The sequence below is a fragment of the Macaca mulatta genome, chromosome 3 (genome assembly GCF_049350105.2).
Source record: "Macaca mulatta isolate MMU2019108-1 chromosome 3, T2T-MMU8v2.0, whole genome shotgun sequence".
Classification (NCBI taxonomy): domain Eukaryota; kingdom Metazoa; phylum Chordata; class Mammalia; order Primates; family Cercopithecidae; genus Macaca; species Macaca mulatta.
In genome coordinates this window covers 46,110,001-46,123,375 of record NC_133408.1, presented here as the reverse complement: position 1 = coordinate 46,123,375, position 13,375 = coordinate 46,110,001, and the positions used below count along the sequence as shown (strand labels likewise).

Here is a 13,375-nt window from a genome sequence, read left to right as displayed (position 1 = left end):
CTCACAGGTATGAGTCCCAGGTTACGGTTCCTGACTCCCCGGATGATGCTCACCAGAATCCCCGCCAGGGTTCCTCTCTTGCTCTATTCCTGCAGGTAGAACCACCCCTAAACTCACTCTCTGCGCCCTTGCAGGCCTGAACCTAACCAGGGTTCTATAGAAACAGCCAGTCACCACTCAGGGACAATTCAGGCTTCTGAGGATGTGCACATGGGGCAGCGACAGCATGTCCACACTTCCCCTGGGGAGCTCTATTAATACAATCATCCCAAAGGATGTTCAGGTTCTGGAATAAGCCTGACACAAAGCCAGCTGCAGTAAGTCAAATAAAGTACACTTTCCACCAGCTCATAGCTATTGAGGGTCAAAGGCATAAAAGAAATGCAGACACTGAAATGTGCAAGATGCACATTTCTAGGTAATTCCACAGCCAGGCAGCACACGGAGGAGCAGCCAAACGGAAGCAGCGACAAGCAGGCCCTTCTGAGGTCAGAGGATGCAATGGGCTGGGCAGGCTGCAGTGAAGTGGCCAAGACGAAGGAGGCACAGAGGGGTGCAAAGGGCTCAGCTGTGATGTGGCAAACTGGCTGGGGAGGTGGGAACACCTCCAGCACAGGGAGGAGTGATAGGAGATTAAATTGTGCAACCACTACTTTCCAGATCCTCTCCATGACCCAGAATCGGAATCTCTAGGAAAATGCTGAACTTGTTAAAATGGCAGGTTTTCTCAAACCACTGGCTCTTCACAATGAGTGAAATGGGTTACCATTTGATACCGTTGTAGGTGCCAAAAAAGTAAAGTGAAGGGAAAATGCTGGCGGAAGTGGATGTTTTAACTGTAATACACAGTTAACATTTAACATGATTCTCTAAATGTTTCTTTCCACCAAAACGTTGAGATGTTATGCTAATGTCTATTTAAGTCTCAGGAACTACTAAAAGGCTTCAAAATAAAGCATCCTATAATACCTTGTATTAAAAAAAAAAAAAATCAAGCCAACTAGTAAACGGAGTTTAAAAAAAAGGGAAGACTAAAAGCTGAACCCCAAAAGTCTAATGTGATCAACCCCTGGAGAGCAGCAGCTTGGGAAGCCAGCAATCCTGGCTAGCGGCCGTGAACACTGATTAAAACCAAGCTCTATGCCCTCAGAAGGGGCCAGCTTGTGCAGTAATGGGAAGGAGGTGACCTGGTAAGCATGAAAAGGTTTGTTGTTTGTTTGTTTGGTTGGTTGGTTTTTTTTTTTTCCTGAGGCGGAGTCTTGCTCTGTTGGTGAGAGGATCACTTGAGGCCAGGAGTTCGAGACCAACTGGGTGACAGAGCAAGACCCCATCTGAGGATGTGCAGATGGGGCAGCAACAGCATGTCCACACTTCGAGACGGAGTCTCGCTCTGTCACCCAGGCTGAAGTGCAGTGGTGCAATCTCGGCTCACTGCAAACTCTGCCGTCCCGGGTTCATGCCATTCTCCTGCTTCAGCCTCCCGAGTAGCTGGGACTATAGGTGTCCGCCACCACGCCCAGCTAATTTTTTGTATTTTTAGTAGAGACAGGGTTTCACCATGTTAGCCAGGATGGTCTCGATCTCCTGACCTCTTGATCTGCCTCAGTCTCCCAAAGTGCTGGGATTACAGGCGTGAGCCACCACGCCCAGCCAAAAAGAATTTTTAATGTGCTAGCAGTTCTATAAGAATCCTCATCCTACAAAGGTCCCCAACACATCTCCAAAATTCTTACTCATGGCAGGAGTACTGGAAAGAGGTCGGGCACAGTGGCTCACACCTGTAGTCCCAAGGTGTGACTGGAAGGCTGAGGAGGGCACATCACTTGAGGTCAGGAGTTCGAGACCAGTCTGGTCAACACGGTGAAATCCCCTCTACTAAAAATAAAACAACTAGGCATGGTGGTGGGTGCCTGTAATTCCAGCTACTTGGGAGGCTGAGACATGAGAACCGCGCCTGGCTGAGATCTGATGGTTTTAAAAACGAGAGTTTCCCTGCACAAGCTCTCTCTCTTTGCCTGCCACCATCCACTAAGATGTGACTTGCTCCTCCTTGCCTTCTGCCATGACTGTGAGGCCTCCCCAGCCATGTGGACTGTAAGTCCATTAAACCTTTTTTTGGTAAATGCCCAGTCTCGAGTATGTCTTTATCAGCAGCGTGAAAACAGACTAATACAGGGAGGCAGAGAAGGAGAGAAAAGAGGGGAAAGAACAAACTCAAGACAGCAATGAAGGAAGCAGGGACACACGGAAACCTCGCAACACAACTATGGAGTGTCAGCCGAGTCCCCAAAGACGGCCGTAGGAGTAGCATCAGCATTCAAGACAAGACAGGTCGGACGTACGGTTTCTCAGCTCGGTGGTGAGGATGTGTTTGGCAGCAATCAGAAGCTCCTTTCTGAGGTGTGCAGTCTCTGCAGGACAATTTGAAAGTAACTGGAGCATTCCTTTCACCATCTGCTGAGAATACTTAGTCACCAACTCCTGTAAGAACAGAGTGAGACAACACAGTTACATGGATAGGAGAGTGTTAAGAAAAATTAAAATGTTATTAGCTTCTTAAAAATTCAGTAAGACCTTTGGGAGGCCGAGGTGGGGGGGTCGCATGAGGTCAGGAGTTCGAGAGAGACCAGCCTGGCCAACATGGTGAAACCCCATCTTTACTAAAAATACAAAAACTAGCTGGGTGTGGTGGCACACACCTGTAATCCCAGCTACTCGGAAGGCTGAGGCACAAAAATCGCTTGAACCTGAGAGGAGAAGGTTGCAGTGAGCCAACATGACGCCACTGCACTCCAGCCTGGGCGAAAGAGTGAGACTCTTGTCTCCAAAAAAAAAAAACATTAAGACTAAGCTTGACTCAAGTGACCCTCATAAAGTAGCAGGCCTACTTACACAGCAATATCCAAAAAGTTTTAATGGTATGTGTGTGCATGTATACAATGCCATATGGGAAGGAGGTATAGCCACAGAGCAGTCTCTTTCACATGGTGAGACTGTGGATGCCTTCTTTGTACTTCTCTGTATTTTCTCAACTTTCAACAGTGAACATGTATTACTTTCAGTGTTGAACAGAAAGACAATTAAGTACTGAAAGATTTTTATTTTTTAGAGATGAGGTCTCACTCTGTTGTTCAGGCTTAAGTGTGGTGGTATGATCAAGGCTCACTGCAGCCTCGACTTCCTGGGCTCACGCCATCCTCCCACCTCAGTAGCTGGAACTAAGGGTGCATACCACCATGCCTGACTAATTTTCATTTTTTTTTTTTAGAGATGGGGTCTCGCTATGTTGCCCAGGCTGGCCTCCAACTCCTGGGCTCAAGCAATCCTCCCACCTTGGCCTCTCAGACTGCTGGGATTATAAGCGTGAGCCACCATGTCAGGCTTGAAAGATTTTTTAAAAGTAATTGCATGTTTACTCAGTCATCCCAGTAATGTAGGTTGTGAACAACAGTGGAGTCAACTTGAGCCAACTCAGAACAGCTCTAATCACAATCTTCTTTTGGGGTGTCAGCAGAAGGCCACTCACCAAGATAACACAAGCTGACTAAAATGTCAAGGGGTACCTAATTTAGACTTTTTACACCAAATGTTCCATTTTCGTCATGTAAGCTATCATTATCTAGTTATATACATTAAAATTAAGTGGGACGGCCGGGCGCGGTGGCTCACGCTTGTAATCCCGGCACTTTGGGAGGCCAAGGTGGGCGGATCACGAGGTCAGGAGATCGAGACCATCCTGGCTAACACGGTGAAACCCCATCTCTACTAAAAGTACAAAAAATTAGCCAGTCGTGGTGGCAGGGGCCTGTAATCCCAGCTATACTCGGGAGGCTGAGGCAGGAGAATGGCGTGAACCCGGGAGGTGGAGCTTGCAGTGAGCCGAGATCGCGCCACAGCACTCCAGCCTGGGCGACAGAAGCGAGACTCCGCCTCAAAAAAAAAAAAAAAAAAAAAAATTAAGGGGGAAAAGGTTACAAATGCTTTCAAAAGTAGTTTTTATTCTAAACAATTCAGCACCTGTTTTAATTTTTCTGAAATAAAAGCCTTACAAAAAGCATAAATTATAATCCAATTCCACTGATATAGATCGGTACTGAATTTATTCCATACTATAGAACAATCATGTAAGAATTCTTTTCAAAAACACTAACAGGAGATAAGGTATTTTTTCCTTCAAGTTTTTATGATTTAAATAAGAACACAACTATGCACGAAAAAATGAAACAAAAATCCACCATACAGGCTCCTCAGAAAAGCACCCAGAACTTCGTTAGTTTTACTGATAATGCTCCACCACACAGGCTCCTTAAAAAAGCACCCAAAACTTCTTTATCAGTTTTACTGATAATGCCTTTTAAATTCCAATCTCTCTCACACCTAGCTGCCACAACACACAACTTTTAACAGCAGCAAAAGTCAATGAACCAAATAGGTCCATACAAAAATCTGCATGTAAATGTGTATAGTTGCTTTATTAATAATGGCCAAAAATGAAACAGGCAAATCCATAAGGACAGAAAGTACATTTGTGGTTGCCAAGAGCATGCAGTCAAGGAAGGCTACTGATGGGAGAGGGTTTCTTTTTGGGGTGATGACATTATTCTAAAATTGGATGGTGGTAATGGTACATATCTGTGGCTAACCTAAAAACTACTTAATTGTACACTTAAAGAGGTGGAATTTTATGATACACAAACTACATCTCAATAAAGTTGTTTTTAGGCCTGGCTCACGCCTATTTTAGGCATGGCTCCCTAGCACCTTGGAAGGCTAAGGTGGGCAGATCACTTGAGGCCAGGGGTTCGAGACCAGCCTGGGCAACATGGCCAAACCTCGCCTCTACAAAAATACAAAAATCAGCCAGGCGTGGTAGTGCATGCCTGTAATCACAGCTACTCAAGTGGTTGAGGCACAAGAATAGTTTGAACCAGTGAGGCAGAGGCTACAGTGAGCTGAGATTGTGCCACTACTCTCCAGCCTGGGCAACAGAGTGAGACTCTGTCTCAAAAAATAGTAAGTAAGGCCAGGCGCAGTGGCTCAAGCCTGTAATCCCAGCACTTTGGGAGGCCGAGACGGGCGGATCACGAGGTCAGGAGATCGAGACCATCCTGGCTAACACGGTGAAACGCCGTCTCTACTAAAAAATACAAGAAACTAGCCGGGCGTGGTGGCGGGCGCCTGTAGTCCCAGCTACTCGGGAGGCTGAGGCAGGAGAATGGCAGGAACCTGGGAGGCAGAGCTTGCAGTGAGCTGAGATCCGGCCACTGCACTCCAGCCTGGATGACAGAGCAAGACTCTGTCTCCAAAAAAAAAAAAAAAAAAATTGTAAGTAAATAAATAATAAAGCTGTTTTTAAAAACATTAGAAATAATCTGAATACTCATCAGTTGGTGAATGGATAAACACACACCGTGATACATCCACACAATGAGATTCTACCCCTGCAGATTGAGTTGCATCCTCTTAAAATTCCCATGTGAAAGCCCTAACTCCAAATGTGACTGTATCTGGACACAGAGTATTCAGGAGGGGATGAAAGTTCAGTGAGGTCATGGGGCTGCAGCCGTTATCTGGCAGCACTGTGGCCATGTAAGAGGAGGAGGAGAGAACTCTCCCTCTCTGTTCGCCATTGTGAGGACACAGTAGAAGACAGTTGTCTGCAAGGCAGGAAGAAAGCCCTCACCAGAAACCTTGATCTCAAACTTCCAGCCTTCAGAACTATGAGACAATTGCTGCCGTGTAAGCAACCTAGCCTATGGGATTTTTGTTAAGGCTGCCAAGCAAAGACAACTACACAGCAATAAAAGGTAATCAGTAAAACAAGGTCCTATCTCAACATTACTGCTAAGTGAAAGAAGCCAGACTTAAAAGGTTGCAGAGACCAGACACTGGACATTTCCACTGATATGACATTCTAGAAAGGATAAAACTATGGGGACCAAATAAATCCATGGGTTTGCCAAGGAATGGAGGTGGTGGGAAGAAACTGACAACAAATGCCTAACAATGGAATTTTGGAGGGTGATGGAAACGTACTGTATTTTGATGTGCTAGTAATGATTGCCAACATCTGTCAATTCCTAGAACTGTACACCCACAAAAGGTGATTTTTATTGTATGTAAACTATCTCAATAAACCTGACATAAAAGTCAATGACCTTACCTGGTAAATCCTGATGATGTAAGCTAAAAATGACAATGTTTTAATCTGAGCAGCAATGAAGTCAGCATACAACTCCTTGTTGTAAAGCTTATGTTGCCTGAATAAGAAGAGAATAAAAATATTACCTCTCAATTTTGGGTGATGTTAGTATTAATTAAAAGCCTGTAACTATCACTAAACCCAAAAGATTGATTTCCACACAGACCCAAGCAACACAGACAGCAGCAATAGCAAAGGTGTCTACACTTTTCATGCAATTCCAAATAACATACTAGTTTTAAGGGAACACACCCAACAGTTCTCCAACCCCTTCTATAGCAGTTACAATGTGAATCCCACAAAGCCAGTGCCAGGCCAATCTACTCAATCCGCAGAAAGAATTCGTGTAACATCTGCTCAGTGCAAGACCCCGACTAGGGCCGTGGCCATGGCCAAAGAGTATTCCTCCTTAGATCCTGCCCTCAAACGACACAGCCAGATAGGCTCCAAGTCAGGAGAGTGCATGGAGACAGTCTCAGGAGGAACATCCTTAGGTTTGAGAAAAGGCTTCACCGAGAGGCTTCAAAGGATGAACACAGCCTATCTGGAGATGAAGGCTGATGGGGAACTGAGGGTGTAAAGAACATTCTAGCGCTCAAGCTGAACAATAAGCAAGAATAAACGCTTGAAGATGAGCAAGATTTGGATATGCCACAGCTGTTATTGAGCACAGTTCACACCTGACGACGTTTCTAATTTACAACACACCAAAATACGGGCTATTATCTCATCTTTCCAAATTAAGAATGAAAATAGCTACAACTGTCATCCCTGAAACACAGGTGCAGAAAGTCAAGAGTGCATATAATTTTACCAAAATTTTATCACTCATAATTTTCATGTCTTAAGAATGACAACAGCAAGTGTATTTTTACTTGGAATCCAAGCGCTGTGGCAGCTGGCTACAGTGACGCCTCACCTGGCTTGTGCAGACACCTGAATGGCAATGGTGTTCATGATCAAGGGCACAAACTCAGCAACAACATTGTGGATGTTCAGTTTGTAGAGCTAAAAGCAAACATACCAGATTTTCATACATCTACGCTCTACTATGGCAACAAAATTTGGCATACCAAAGAATCATCACGTCATTTAGCATGTGTGTATTATACACATCTTTTTGCCCCAGATGTCAATTTTCTCATAAGAAGCCCAAAACCCAAGAGACTAATGAGCAATACACATACCTGATACATTAAAACAACAATGATGGGCAATTCTGCCAACACTTTCAGAGAAAGTGATCCCCTCGGAATGATGGAATGCTAGAAGACAGAAACGGGTAGGAGCTGGGTTACCATTGTGGCATTTAAAATAGCCCCCACCAGTGCCCACTGGGCATCACCCACTGAAAGAGAGAGAACAGAAAAGGGTGACACCCCTTTGTAAATATTTGTGATGAAAGATCCAAACTATGTTGAAAACAAATAATGCAGAACTATCATTTAACATAATTTAATATGATAGTTTTTTTTTTTTTTTTGAGATGGAGTCTCACTCTTGCCAGGCTGGAGTGCAATGGTACAATCTCGGCTCACTACAGCCTCCACCTCCTGGGTTCAACCAATTCTCCTGCCTCAGCCTCCCGAGTAGCTGGGATTACAGGCACGAACCACCACGCCCAGCTAATTTTTGTGTTTTTTAGTAGAGACGCGGTTTTGCCTTGTTGGCCAGGCTGGTCTCAAACTCCTGACTTCAGGTCATCCGCCCACCTCAGTCTCCTGAAGTGCTGGGATTACAGGCATGTGCCACCATGCCCAGCCTAAAGGTTTTCATAATTTTCTACATAATTATTTGTAAAAACTTCAGGAAAATATGTTGAAACTTGGAGATTCAAATCACCTGAGAAATTTTTAAAACGAATACCTATGATTTTACTTATTTAAAAGAACACCACAAAGTATAATTTACCCAGCAGTTTTATTCAAAGATATTTATAAAGAGAAAATGCTTACAAATAGAAAAGTTCAACAGCCCTAATACATAAGGACTCATGAAACAAGGAAAATGTTAGGCTCAAAATACAAATGGGCAATGGACATGAACAGACAAGGAAAAAAGAAAATACAAAGGAATGATACTCAGAAAACAAATTTCTAATTAAGAACAACGAAAGGAGGAAAGCTTTATTCAAAGTTTCTTGTTCATCCTAGCACAAACTGAAACACTCTGCACAACCATTTCAGCAAAACAAACATGGATAATATTAATTCAATCACGAAAATTGTCATAGTAAATGCTCAAAACATGTTACCTATGTGGCAGACACCACAAATATACGATACATTACCTGCGGACCATGCCAGCATTACCTTCACAAAGTCCGTGAGACAGGTTTTTCAGATAACGAGAGGAAAAATAAGGTCAGAACGCAGGTTCGTTAACTTTCCTGGAGTCAGAAAACCCCAGTGGGTGGGGCCGGGACATTGTACTGGAGTTCTCTGTCCCAGAGCCCACACTCTCAGTCACTGAGCTATATACTTTTATCTATAGTTTAAGGGACTTTATTTATGTCAAAAGACTTAAAGCTAAGGGACAGAACAGACACCCCACACCTGGTCTGCTGCTGTTCCCAGCAGGGTGATCCTGGGTTTCAATAACAACCTTATCTTTCTAGCCTGGCATCAATGACACGGGACAGGTCATTTTCACCCCTCCCAGGCTGCAGAGAAGGACCAGTGATGCTCTGCCAGGCACACACGTTTATTTGTCTTAAATGTCTCCATGTATTTAACGGAAAAAAAAAAAGAAAAAACTTAAATGGTTTAACAGGCCAGTATCTTAAACTACAGCAGCCACCGGTAGAAACAACTCAGTTAGCGAGACACTTACTGTTCGAGTCTCACTGTCCTCACGCTCCGGGTTGACTTTCACAGCAATTGTCGTTATCATACCAACCATTTCTGGGGGAGGCACTGTGTTCTCGGGGATCACTTGAGGGTTCTCAAAGTAGCGGTTCTACATAAAAATAAAAAAATATTTTTTCCTAAAGTCAAACCCAATATTCATTCCAAAAAAAAAAAAGCAAAAAAACACCTGACTCTTTGGTGGGAAAAAACAGAATGTTCTACATTTTTATGCTGCACCAACTCCACAGGATTTGGGCTCAGTCATTCATTTTCCAATCCCCCTTAAAGCCTAAACCAACACACCACTAGATGTTTACTCTTCCCACAGGACCATAAAGATAACACAACAGGGACCAGGTTCTCCATCTTCAACAATGGAAGACCAAAGCTTGCCTAAAAGTATTTTCTACTTCTTTTTCCCTGGCTAATAAATGATTGAATACAAACCATATCACATTCCTACCACAGTGAGGTAGGAAAGAAGGCACTCCATCCCTCTTGGGAAGAAACTATGAGCTGGCAGTCCCCACTGATTAACTTTTCACTCTCTAAATAGAGATCAAAGAGTGAACAAACAAAACACAGGACATTTTTTTTTTTTTCTCGAGACAGAGTCTCACTCTGTCGCCCAGGCTGGAGTGCAGTGGTACAATCTTGGCTCACTGCAACTTCCGCCTCCCAGGTTCAAGCAATTCTCCCGCCTCAGCCTCCCAAGTAGTTGGGATCACTGGCACGCACCACCATGCCTGGCTAATTTTTGTATTTTTAGTAGAGACTGGGTTTTTCACCATGTTGGCCAGGCTGGTCTCGAACTCCCAGCATCAGGTTATCCACTCACACCCCGTCTCTACTAAAACTACAAAACTAGCTGGGTGGAGTGCTGCATGCCTGTAATTCCAGCTACTTGGGAGGCTGAGGCAGGAGAACTGCTTGAACTCAGAAGGTGGAGGCTGCAGTGAGCAGAGATCGCGCCACTCTACTCCAGCCTGGGCAGAGACCCAGTCTCCCCGCATCCCCTGCCAAAAAAAAAAAAAAAAGAATTATGATTCCCAGAAGAGTCTGGAAGAAGCTGTTCTTCTGGCAAGAGTGTTTACTTCTAATAAGCGGGAAGGAGATGAGGAGATTTTCCTTTTCTACTCCACAAACCTGTATGTTGTGGCACTGCTTGTAAGAGTTAATGAGATCGAATAAAATGTTAGTAAAATTTTAAAAAAACACTAAAAATATACACCACCTCCCCAAAAAGTCTTCAAGCCTATAAATTCAACCGTCGTTAAAATGCACAAAGTGAAAAACAAAAGCAAAATCTCCATGTCAATGGTTGCTTACAAGTAAATGAATTATGAAAAGTTTTTTTCCAAAATTTCTACAATAAAAATATATTGCCTTTATGTACAAAAAAAGTACTTACGTGAAAGAGAGAAACTAAAAAAGCTATTTTTTTGAATGGCTGACTTATCAACCTAGCTTTTAACCATCACTAAACATTCCCCATTCTAAAACAGTATCCCCTCCCCAAACACTATTTCTCCAACCCAAATGTTCTAAAGACTTTTTGGAATAAGGAAGTATAAACAAATGTAACTAATTAAAACCAAAGTGAAAACATACCACTACTTTTGGAAGCTCCTTGTAAATCTGTTTTACGAAATCCAGAAAATGATGAATCTAAAAAAAGCAGACACTTTCATTACAGGAAGATATTCATAAACAGAAAATACCTATAATAAATAAGAAAAGTTGTAAATGTCTTGCTACATAAGAACTCCTAAGAGAGGTAAGGAAAATGGTGGGCTGAAGATACAAATAGGCAATGGATGTGAACAAACAAACAAAAAATAAGTAAACATAAAGTACTGATAAACAGAAAACAAGTTTCTGATTCAGGAAGAGCACAGAGTTGAAAATTAAAATAAATGCCAGTTTTTGCCTTTCAAAAAATCGTAATACACAATGCTTGACAGGATGGAATGAGAGACAGATTCTCATACTGTGGGACCATAAACTACTGAAACCTTTCTAGAAATCAGTTTAACACAGGAGCATTAAAACTTCAATGCTTCTGCGTTGGTAATACTCCTACAAAGCTAGTCTATGAAATAATTTGAACCATAAACAAAGGTATTCCACAATAACCATTAAAATAAGAAGCGTGAAATACCTTCAATATCCAGAAATAAGGACACCCATAAGAAAGAATACTCTGTACCCATTAAAAAATAATTGTGGCTAGGCACATGGCTCATGCCTACAATCCTGACACTTTGGGAGGCTCAGACTAGAGGATCACTTGAGGCCAGGAGTTTTAGACCAGCCTGGGCAACATAGACCCTGTCTCTACAAAAAAATTTTTTTAATTGTATACAGAATTTTTTATGACTGTGAAAATGCTTACACTTAACATGAAGTGATCAAGCTATACGATGTTATATACAGTATTACCACAACTATGCAGAAAATATACAAACACATTAAGGTGAGAAAAAGGAAAGAAAAGGCCGGGCACGGCAGTTCACGCCTGTAATCCCAGCACTTTGGGAGGCTGAGGTGGGTGGATCACATGAGGTCAAGAGTTACAGACCAGCCGGGCAACATGGTGAAACCCCATCTCTACTAAAAATACACACAAAAAAATTAGCTGGGTGTGGTGGCATGAGCCTGTAGTCCCAGCTACTCGGGGAGGCTGAGACAGGAGAATCGCTTGAATCCGGGAGGCGGAGGTTGCAGTGAGCCGAGATTGCGCCACTGCACTCCAGCCTGAGCAACAGAGGAAGACTCATCTCAAAAAAAAAAAAAAACAAAGAAAAAGAAAAGAAAATCACCAAGATATAAAATCCTGTTTTTGAGATGGCAGGAATCCTATTTCATCTTTATGCTTTTAATTTCTATTTTAAGTAATTTAATTCAATAAATAATTTTTAATTTTAATAAGTAATTTAATTTCTATATTAAATCATCTGTAACAGGCACTTAGGTTATTGTCAGAGAAGATATAATTATGGTAAATGTATACTTGCTGCTTACTGTATAGGTAAATGCCAATCACTCTGCTAAGAACTTTAAATTTTATGCCTAATTCCTCAAACGACCTTTTAAGGAAGTCATTTTACAGAAAAATCTCCAAAAGGTTACAAACTTAACCAGTGTCACACAGCTACTGAATTGCAGAGGTGAGATTCAAACCCGGCTCTGGCTTCAGAGCCCATATCTTAATCCCTGTACAACATAAAATGACTTGTACATCATATGCATAAATACCAGAACAGCCCAAATAACCTGTCAGTTTGGTCATTTAATACATTTCAACTACGGAACCAATTTAGCAAAGTATTGATAAATATATTTTTTAAGTCAATGTTAAATTCATAAAGAACTGCCCCAAACTTAGGCTATATTTCTACAATTGAAAACAGCATGTGTTCAGTCAACTTTGAGAGCACAAAAAATTTCATATAAGGAACATGCTGACACACTTTATAAATGCTATCAGGATTTTAAACAACTCACTTCTTGTGTGATCGGTGGCCTGAACTGTTTGTGTAGCTCGATAATTATTCTTAGACAAATAAGAACATTTTCTTCATTTTCCGTCTAAAAAAAAAAAGCATTTAAAGAAAGTTATACTTCTGAAGACTCGCTTTAAAGGCTAATTTTCTAAGCAGTTTCTGCACACACACTATCCATCAACCAGCTTCTACTGGATTTGCTGAAAATTTACCAGCTCACAGAACACAGTTGTTCCAGACAGAAAGCTTTGTGCGCCACAAGAAGGGAATCCCACCAGCCAGCTCTGCATGAGTAACCTGGACAGGGGCTTCACCGGCCTTCATGGCAAGTGGCACCAGGAGCTAAGGACTTCCTGGCCCAAATGACACTTTCCGTGTTGGACAATATTGTGAAAAGACCAGTAAAGAATTAATGGGCAAGCACCATGGACTGGACCCTGTGCTAAGCACCTTACAAATGCTCTGTGAGGACGGGGTTCCATCTACATCTGACCTGTGAGGGAGCGAAATCTCAGGGGTTAAGCAATGTGGCTGGCATGACACAGCAACAAATTGTCCCAGCCAAGACTGAATCCAAGCTCAACTTTCCAAGGGGACCAGAAACACGACTGAAATCTAACTGCATCAAGACTAAGAGGGCGAGGTGGCTCACGCCTGTAATCTGAGCACTTTGGGAGGCCAAAGCAGGTGGATCACGAGGTCAGGAGTTCAAGACAAGCCTGACCAACATGGCGAAACCCCGTCTCTACTGAAAATACAAAAATCAGCTGGGCGTGGTGGCACGGGCCTGTAATCCCAGCTACTCGGGAGGTTGAGGC

At 42.7% G+C, this 13,375-nt stretch overlaps 1 protein-coding gene across 5 annotated transcripts in view; it reads right to left on the bottom strand.

Annotated features, from left to right (window-relative positions):
- TRRAP (transformation/transcription domain associated protein) overlaps positions 1-13,375 on the bottom strand; it is a 135,698-nt gene that overhangs the window by 107,950 nt on the left and 14,373 nt on the right. For all 5 annotated transcript variants that reach the window (XM_077996187.1, XM_077996189.1, XM_077996190.1 and 2 more), the window contains exons 6-12: positions 12,559-12,642; positions 10,663-10,719; positions 9,035-9,160; positions 7,390-7,467; positions 7,122-7,210; positions 6,164-6,260; positions 2,343-2,481 (exon numbers count right to left, since the gene is read on the bottom strand). In XM_077996187.1, coding sequence (XP_077852313.1) covers positions 2,343-2,481; positions 6,164-6,260; positions 7,122-7,210; positions 7,390-7,467; positions 9,035-9,160; positions 10,663-10,719; positions 12,559-12,642 — 670 coding nt within the window. The remainder of the gene's footprint in view (positions 1-2,342; positions 2,482-6,163; positions 6,261-7,121; positions 7,211-7,389; positions 7,468-9,034; positions 9,161-10,662; positions 10,720-12,558; positions 12,643-13,375) is intronic.